Here is a 9649-nt window from a genome sequence, read left to right on the forward strand (position 1 = left end):
AAGTCTAACAAGCCTAACAAGTCTAACAAGGTGGGAAGAGAGCAAGCACAAGAGCGACAGGTAGAGAAGCACAAAACGTCCGAATTAGGGTTTGGGATGCGAGGACTTCCGAGGGGTCCGACATTGCAGCGGAGCGAAGAATGACGTCGCCGCAGAATCCAATACCCGATTTTTTGTCGAAACAAATGATGAACAAACAATGGGGCAACTACGTCCCAGCGCGATGCAAACCGACTAATGGTACAGCGACCGAAATCTGACACAACTTTGACTTGCGGTGGAACGCACTCCTCCACTGGGCCCTCCCTCCCTCCCCGACAATCGTGCAACGAAATCAGTTCGACAATTTCAATACCACAATCATCTGTCCCGTTCCATCTCTCACAAACCTTTTGCAACAGAAAGCTACTCACGAGCTAATTTCGCCCATCGTCCACACAACACCGAATGGTCTAGTCTTAGAAGCCTCAGTGGCGCTGTCTTTAGATTAGCGGCCATGCAAGTGAGTTTATGTCAAGCACGACTTGATGATGATCATGCGTCAAAGTTTAATGACCCCATGGTGGAGGGCGCCCCCCTTTCCCCGCCTCCTCCTCCTCCCCTGTGTGTGGTTTTTTTTAAGATGTTTTCAGTAGGTTATAGATCGGTAGTTGCAGTTTTAGTGAGAATCGTCGATCCTTTGGGTTGCAAGGAATTATTCCAATGGGGAATGGTGTTTGGGATCTTTGAGGTTGCTTTTTCGAACCGTGAGACCTCGATTCCTCGCCTTGCATGGTCAATGTGGTCATGCGGAGGTCTCTGAGGTTTAGGGGGGTCTTGTGTGTCTAGTCCAGGGTGTTGCGTGGGTTGCCTGGCGATCTGGGTTTCTGTATTGTGGGTCTTGGGTTTTTAGAGACGGTTTAGTGTGCTGGAGATGGGTTTTGTGATTGTTGCTTGATCGGCTGTGATTGTGTTCATTGTTGTGTTGTAAGATTCCCCTGCGTACTCTTTCTTGTTGTGTTTTTGCTTCTTCTTCTCACATTATCTGTGGATTTATATTGGGTTTCCTGGGTGTGATCGAATACGTCCGATTTAGACGGATCAAGCGTATGGCTGAATGCGAGTGGTATGGTGGTCGGGATTCTGTTCCAGCGATGCTTGCAAGAAGTTCAAACACTTAAGCGTTTTTCTTTCGTTTTTATTTATTTATTTATTTATTTCTCCTTCTGTCTGGCTAGTCTAGCGGGTGCGATCTGGGGGGACATCGAGTCCTAGATATCGAGCTTTGGTATTGTAAGAGAACACGCTCTTTCATACTTGGGAAGATTTAGGGCAGATTAAAGGGTATACTGCAATGGAGAAGCAATGCATGCCATGTCTGATCAACGACATGTATACGAGAATGTGAAATTCAGTGCACAGAGCAGTGGAACTCCAGGAAATCGATTGTGCATGCAATGGCAGTAACATTTTCTTGTTTGAATTGAAATCTTTATCAAAATGCACAGTGGTTTGGGTAGTTTTAGGTTTAGGGACAGGCAGCGGAGGAGAAAGCCACGTGCATGGTGTCTTTGCGTGGGAGTTTTAGTGATGGTATGTATCACGGTGCTGGTATTCACGTCGAAGAATCTCAACTATTCTGCAAGGAACATGAACCTCAACCCCTGTGAATTGTTCGGCGGAAACGTGTGCGCGGATTTTTTTAATCAAGCTGCTCCTGCTAGACCGCTGACGGACCAGGAGCTTGCCATGCGAGTGCTCTCACAAGATTTGCTCTCAGAACGACCCAGCGAAGATGTGAAACCGAAGATTGCGTTCATGTTCTTGACTGCAGGCAACTTACCATTTGAAAAAGTTTGGGAGGAATTCTTTGAGGTATGTTTTGCTAATTATGCTCTTCATTTTCATCATTATCATTTTTTAACTGCTCTGACTTAGACTCTTACATTTTGGATTGACTTTTCTTGGGGGAATTGTAACCATAGATAGTTCCTGTTAGTATTAGTAAATGTTGATTAGCCCGTGAAACTAGAGTAAGCCTGTCGTTACCCTTCAATTGCCTCCACACTTGTTTCGCGGTACTCATGCATACTGGAAATCTCGCTGGGTGCTTGGGCACATCTGGCCTTTTCTTTGTCATTCTGGTTGACAACGAACTGAAAGTCGTCCGAAAGTACGAGAAGATCATTTCAGTAAAAGTAGACTGATTTAATTGCGTACTTTGGCAGGGTCACGAGGGTTTATACTCAGTCTACGTGCATGCCTCTAAACGTGCTGAATTGAAGAGCGTTTGGAACTCCTCTGTATTCATCAACCAGGAAATTCGCAGCCAAGAGGTTTTGTTCTCATCTACTATTCCTAGCTTGACTATCATGGAGAACACATACATACCTTAGCATTTCTTAGTCATCTTTGAAAGGCTGATGTGGATGTCTGTTTTGCAGGTCTATTGGGGAAAGATAGAAATGATTGATGCCGAGAGGCGTCTTCTTGCCCATGCGCTTATGGATTTAGACAACCAGTACTTTGCCCTAATATCTGAATCGTACGTCTGTAGCCTGTAGTCTGTGTACTCTGAAATTACGGCACTTAATCTTGTATGTATATGCTTGCAAGTATAGAGTAGCTCGCATACCTATAAATTTTATATTGTACATATTATATACAGGTAGGTATAATATTGTATTTAACTTTTTCCCTGTTGCAGGTGTATACCACTGTATAACTTTAACTACACCTATGAGTATCTACTTGGTGCTCACATGAGTTTTGTGGACTGGTAAATATCCCAAATATCCATACGTTCTCATGTAGTTCTTTCACGTCTCCTTGTCCTGTATCTAGAACTCAGAAAATGCTTCCTATACATACTCCTTCTTCTACACCGGCCCACACGTTGGATCGAGGATAAGGAACCAAGTTAATTGGTTTTCGGTAATTTTATATTGCACCATGTTCATAAATGATTTTAATTCACAAGACAATAAGAACTTAGGCAGTGTGGACGACAGTTTCATCCAACACTTGTTGTCGTTTTCTTGGAGTCTGAAATGCAGGATTTTTTTCTCCTTTGGCATTCTTAGAAGTTTCCTTGAGGGCAGCTGGTGACTTTGGAAGATTATTTTTATTTTTATTTTTAGAAGTCAATGCAAAGTCTCTAATGCACGAAGCTCATGATTTGAACTATGTCATGCTTTCATGAGGCCTGTTCAGAGCTGATGTTCTTTTTTGGTTATGATGACAGCTTTGATGATCGTGGCCCTCATGGGCAAGGTCGTTACCATGACAAAATGGCCCCTGAAGTACCACGTGAATCTTGGAGAAAGGGGGCTCAGGTATGAGTTAAATTCTTGATGATGATGATCCTTGTCTGTCTATTGAAATGAGGAATTACTACAATTCATGTGGTTGAATCCCAAATGGTTGTAAGAAGGCCCTGTGGACTTTCGCTGAAGTACACATTTCGGATTGTTTTGTTGTTTAATGTGTGTTCTCTTGATAGATTAGCTACTCAAGGAATCCATCAGGCAGCATATCGGGGGGCTATATAGTCGTCAATTTTGTGTCCTTCACAATGATATAGCAAGTCGTTCAGTTTACTAACGTCTATTTACAGAGTTATACTAATCAGGATGTACAAACTTGGCTTCCCCTAACTCCATGATGCGTTGGTTGTTCACAGTGGTTCGCCGTCAATCGGAAACATGCGCTGCTGATTGTGTCTGATTATCTTTATTACAATAAGTTCAAAAATTATTGCAAGGTGCGCATGAGACACTCTTATTGCATCTCTTGGAATATGAGGTTTGTGTAACTTTTCTGACTGATAATTGTGTGATTTGACTATTGCGGGACATCACATGCTCCTTAAGCCCCATGATTTCCTTCCATCTGGATTCACAATCAGTTCCATTGCGTTTAGCTGTATAAAATCTGCCGATATTAATGGATCCTGGGATGGTTGCAGCCTGGACCAGAAAATAAGAACTGCTACCCCGATGAACACTACATTCAGACGTTCTTATACGTATGTACCCCACACTTCTGAGTTCATGTTAGTCGCAAATTCTAAGTTACGTTTTTCAATTTCGATAAAAATACCAGTTGAGAAGTGAACTAGTTCGTTGCACATCTGGATCGAAAGTGATTGACTTGTTGAAATGTACATGCTTCTCCTATCACTTGAAGAGTCAAATCAAAACAGTATCGTTTTCACTGTACATTGCAAATATAGAAACATTATCAATCTCAGGGGTGGACCATTTTAGGATATATTAGCACTGTGTGCATTCATTTTTACTACGATATTTGATCTGAAAACTGTTGACTTCTCTACTAGAGCGCACTCAATATACTTGTATTTGCTATTAGGTTCCTTGCTTGTATTATTTTGCTTCTCTCTTGCGCGTCAATTAGATTAGGTTTGGGATCCGTAGTGATATATTATTGACAGCATGTGTCCGATATTACTAGTTCAGATGATGGATGCGGCCCACCTTTCAAATTGGACTGTGACCCATGTTGATTGGTCAGAGGGTAAATGGCATCCTAAGTCTTATGAGAAGACTGACATCACGGAAGACACTCTTCGATCTATTCAGGTAGTACTAAAGAAGGTTTTTCTTCTTTCTTTTTCTTTTTTTTGGAAGTCTTTCTGAAAAACTAAAAAACTTAAAGCATTTTTGTATTCGAAACATAATGTCTTTCAACTGTTAAGAAATTGGAGTTGTTACCATACTCCTTTTTGGCTTTTCTACTTCTTATATTTGAATGATTTACGTCTTTTAAAGTTTAAAAGTCAAGTGCATTAAAGAAGCAGCCTTGACTTCTATTTTATTTCCCTTGGCCTATTTGGTCATATTTCCTACTTTAATAAGGTATCTGCTTCTAACAGGTTCACCTCCCCATTCGTTCACCCCTTTTATGGCTTCATTACTAAGAATTTAAGTTTTGTCTTGATGCAGTCTATCAAGAAGCACGAACACGTTACGAGCGATGGTCATGTAAGTAATCTTTCAACTCTACACCTCTTTGCCTTGAATAAAGGTATCAATTCCCTTATCTTATGTTTAAGAGTTGAGTTCTTGTTAGCTGCACTGATGCACTTTATCAATGTATTTCTTAAGTATGGCATTTCAAAATACATATCTGCGTTCGATAGCTATGCATAAACAAGTATCAAACATCATGTGACCAACAAATAAGGAGTACAGAAATCAAGGTCTTTGTCATCGTGCTGGAATTTTTGTAGGTGCTCAAGCAATATTGAATACTTAACAAGTGATAATTTCCTGCCCGCAGCCCTTGGTGACTACACCCTATTTCTGCTTGCTTTCTCAAGTTGTAAAATTTTGTTGGCACTCAAAATACGGACGCTTTACGTGATTTAATGCAGCCTATACGAACCGTGTTGCCATGCATGTGGAACGGTCGCCAACAACCTTGCTTCCTGTTTGCTCGAAAGTTCGTCCCAGAAACAGCTGAGCCCCTCTTAGGACTGCTGCCGAACAACATTTGGAAAAGACCACTACCCAGCTCACAATCTGAAAACAATGATGGGAAAAATGGGTGATTTCATTGACAGACTCGGAAGGTGAGAATCATGAGAACTTCATTGGTTAGTCTTCATTAAACACATGAAAAAAAATAAAACGCACTGTCAAAGGAGTACTCTTAATTATCATCGCTTATGATTCATCTCTAAATGACAAGTCGATTCTAGCAATTCGTGCAAGGGCCTGCAGCCGAACACTGACTAGATTTCGATGGAGCATTGAAATGTGAAATTTAAGGAACGGGTATTGATTGAATGCTAGCAGTTCACTGTCGTGATCTTTTTAGATGTGTTGGTTGCCTTGTTTATCATTCGTTCTCCCATAGTTTGGGTTTTGATTAACTTATCTTCTAATCCCTCTGCATAAATCATTCTTTGAGTCCCACTTATGGAATACAATGTGAGCCTTTCAGTAGCCTGTTGAGCTGTTGACATGTGAGAATGACTTCAATGCTGTATGTTGAATATCCGTTTTCTGGATATGGCAGTAACAGTGGGCTCATCTTTTCAGGTTTCCAGTGCATGATCTTCACCACTTGAAGCGTGGCTTGTTGCACATTGGTAATCACTGTAAACTTAGTGATTACAATTAAGTCGAGGCTTATTAAGATTGAATAAGAAGAAGAAAGAAGCCAACAGGTTGTGCACGACTGGGCATGTGCTACGTAACGGTGATGACTTAATGCAAATGTCACTGAATATTATCCCGCATGTCAATTAGAATTGTTTTCTATTCAAATGTGAATCAATGTGGTTCGTTTCCTGCTGAACTCCAAGTTGTTCACATAATTTTTTAAATCTTCATGACATTATCCGACATTCAATTTGAACATGATCCGTATATGTACTATATATGTGAGTGGGGACGGTGATATAATGTACAGACTACTGTAATTTTCCATGTCTAATTGAACACCTGCGTAATGTGTTTGGTCATTTACATTAAAAAATCAAAATTTTCTGAATACATGTGTTATAGTTGTTTGGCACAAATAAACTATTAAACTGATTATTCCACATTTCACATTTCGGATTTCACGTTTAAAACATGGCTTTGGATTGAAATCCAATGTCTACTGTTCCAAAAAAACTTTCTTGCCGAACCATGACTTTTAACTACATCACTACAAATCTATCTTCCAAAAACTGGCATATTATGCCAAGATCTACAAAATTTAAAATATTTTTAATTAAAAAGCAGTCATGATTCTTACATCTTAACTACAAATTAGTGGCCAATGTTTAAAGTATTAAAGAAGTATGGAAAGATATCTCCCTACTATATCAACTTTGTGATTTACAACTCTTGAATCAATGCTACAAAGATTTTGGACAAATTTTGAAATTGATTATAAGTAAAAAATAAAATGTGGGATTAAATCACTTCTTTATTAAACAAGATAGCCACTAATCCCAAAAGAACTAACTCATAGCCATTATTATTATGGAAGCAAATTATCTTTGTAGAAGACATTCCTTCCAAATTTGATGAGTTAAAAACAATGTGGTCTCTATTACATGACATTTGTTTATTGACAATATAGAGACAATGCAACTTTTTATCCAATGAAGCAACTTGGGACAGTAAAAATTTTGATAGAAAATTTGGTCAAACCTTGTAAATTATGGTAGAATGACCTAAAAACTTACTCTAAACAAATTAGACAAACTAGTAGACAATTGCAAAGCCATGCTCCATAGTTGGGATTGAACATGGATGGTAAAGAATAAGTCAGTTGCTAGATATAACAAATCCATAAGGTGGAACTTGGCTATCTCTTGTGGTGACATAATTGTACACTAGCTTAATAACTAACACACAATAATAGTGTAATCTTGTAATAGTGCTTTGTTCATTGCTCAGTTTTCAGGTCCTTAAACATCATGCACTTTCCTTTCTAATTAATACATCAAGTATATCCCAATTGTTTTAAGAATAAAAAAAAAAATAATGTAAGAAACCGATCAGTTGCTAGCTTTGTGGAAGAAAAAACAGCCACACGATCACTAATTGTGGACGAAGCATGACCTTTTCAACCTCCTTTGAGATTGGTCTGCACACAAGAGCCAAAACTCTCACTTTGCAAAGAAATTTATTTTTGTCCCTCTTACGAATCAGTGAAATATGGTAAGCACCGACCATGGCAACTAGAAAGTAAATGCTCTGAATTCACGCCGCATTGAAAATCGGCAACTACGAATCGCAATCTCGTCGGTGACTTAGATGAGTTCCGAGTGTTGGTCGTCGGAGACGCTGGATCAGTGAGCGTGGGCATCAACCTGTTTTTGTAAGTTGTAGTCTCTGGAAGCCCCTCTCTGTGTCCTTGTTGGGAGGATGCCACTTACTGTGAGTAGAAGTGTAAGCAGGGGGAAAAGGGTGTCTACACAGACGCTATTTTTAGAGGAAAACGCCGTTTTCTGTTGGGATTGGAGTTGGAGTTGTATTTGTCGGTACGTTGCGGAAGCAGACGTGACTCGGAGGGCCGCACCAAGGAGATTATCTGTAATGCACTCTAGGTTCCTCGTTCCTGCGCATGTTGGTGTAGTGAGAATTGTTCTTGGGTTTGGAAGTGTGACTTAGCTATCAGCTATGAGCTACAGAGCCTGACCTACCCAGATGCATGCTGGTTGTTTGGAGATACACGGCGTACCATTGCAGGCTAATGTTGTAAGTGCTCAGTGGGGGTTCTTCGTTCTCTTTCTCGCGGGCGATGTCGTGCTTGTGAATGCGTCTTTGTTGTGTAACCAAGAGTGGTCGAGACTCTCTGACTGGGTTCTTGAAAATTATCTGAATTCTGTTTTTTTTAATACACAGACACGAGCGTCCGTGTCACGAGACGTATCTTAGGCCGAGTTGTGGAGGCCTGTTTAGTAGAAATTGCAGAAGGAATGTTATTTGTTTACTATCAATGAGGAGATCCGAAGATGATTTTGAGACCTGACTCTTTTTGGCGAGTGTCGGTAGTTTTTCCAATTGATCGTACTTCTAATGGTTCGCAGAACTAGAGGCTCTATTATTTGCAAATTGAGTCGAGAGGTCGCAACTGTTCCACTTTTAACTTGGAAACACATGCTCAGTGTCTCACCTCAGTCGCCTCAGTGTCTCGTTTCATATAGCAGTAATAGCTTCCTGTTCGTCCGACTCTTGCTGTTCATGTAGAACCTGTTAATGAAGTTGCCACGCGCTCATTTTGGCTCTGCTCAGCGATAGAGTTTCTGCTCAATTGTTTCAGAAAATGATATAGAACAAGAATTCTAGCTAAAGATGTCGCGTCGTACTGAAATGGATGCATGGCTGGTATTGTAATCCTACATGTTGTATGCATTCTGCTATTGCAACGAGTGCTTTTTAACGTGAAAGACTGCGTCATCGATGAATGGTCACTCTATCAATAAATAGTCTCTTCATATTATTAAGTATAGAGTCATAATAACATGGTTCTCAGTTTGAATTGTTGTTTTATGTTTTTCCATATCAATCAATCGCATCTGCACTGGCGGTGCTCTATTTAGGAATTTGCATGTCTAGTCCCAATCTCTGCATGTTGTGCTATGTAATGTGCTGGGGAGCCTTTGTGTCGTACACTTATGTATTGTCAAGGTTGGTACATGTCGCTTTTTCCCGGTTATCTTTCGAGAACTGTGTGGTCGCGCTATTCAATACTTTCTCTCCTCGACACTTACTAATTGAACGGTTAATATTTATGTAAGAGCAGGTCAATCAACACATGTTCAATCGATAGCCAGAGCGCTACTCAGGCACCAGCAAGATTCCTGCCGAACTCTTGACGAAGATTTTATGAAAGATCAGGCGCGCTTCACATGTTCACGAGCTCAACGTTCATATGTTCAACTTATCTTTGAGTACTTAGTTGCTTGTTTTAGAGATGAGAAGATGGATAACGGTCAGGAGTTGGGCGTGAGAGCATTAAAAGTACAACCTATCTTCACTCACTTTGACCGTAATCAAGATGGATTCCTCAACAGGAATGAAATGGCAAGCTTGTTGATTGCTGTCAACCCCCAGCTCAAGTTTAGTAAAGATCAGATCGAAGCCATTCTTGACGAAGTGTCCAGAACGTACGGGGGGTTCTTCGAAGGTAGCAGGGGTTTGAG

General features: G+C 40.4%; 1 protein-coding gene across 3 annotated transcripts; it reads left to right on the forward strand.

The window, feature by feature from the left end:
• The first annotated feature begins 374 nt into the window (after positions 1–374).
• Positions 375–6363, forward strand: LOC112288610 (glycosyltransferase BC10). Of its 3 annotated transcripts, none has more exons than XR_016501170.1 (11): positions 375–1854; positions 2208–2315; positions 2424–2524; positions 2687–2758; positions 3224–3314; positions 3662–3742; positions 3947–4006; positions 4458–4580; positions 4944–4982; positions 5281–5572; positions 6045–6363. XR_016501170.1 is itself a non-coding variant. In XM_024532981.3 (11 exons), the coding sequence occupies exons 1-10, from the start codon at positions 1480–1482 to the stop codon at positions 5549–5551; spliced, it is 1227 nt and encodes a 408-aa protein (XP_024388749.1). In that variant the 5' UTR covers positions 380–1479; the 3' UTR covers positions 5552–5572; positions 6045–6363. The 3 variants fall into 3 exon arrangements, 1 of the variants encoding a protein (XP_024388749.1); XM_024532981.3 differs by having other exon boundaries at positions 380–1854; positions 5375–5572; XR_016501172.1 differs by having other exon boundaries at positions 450–1854; positions 5231–5572.
• The last annotated feature ends 3286 nt before the right edge of the window (positions 6364–9649 follow it).

Source organism: Physcomitrium patens, chromosome 1 (genome assembly GCF_059467195.1).
Source record: "Physcomitrium patens ecotype Gransden chromosome 1, ASM5946719v1, whole genome shotgun sequence".
NCBI lineage: Eukaryota > Viridiplantae > Streptophyta > Bryopsida > Funariales > Funariaceae > Physcomitrium > Physcomitrium patens.

Coding starts and splice junctions, on each gene's coding strand:
- LOC112288610 (XM_024532981.3), top strand. CDS start 1,480: ATGCACAGTGGTTTGGGTAGTTTTAGGTTTAGGGACAGGCAGCGGAGG. Junction 2,316..2,423: donor AGGAAATTCGCAGCCAAGAG/GTTTTGTTCTCA, acceptor TCTGTTTTGCAG/GTCTATTGGGGAAAGATAGA. Junction 3,743..3,946: donor AGTTCAAAAATTATTGCAAG/GTGCGCATGAGA, acceptor GGATGGTTGCAG/CCTGGACCAGAAAATAAGAA.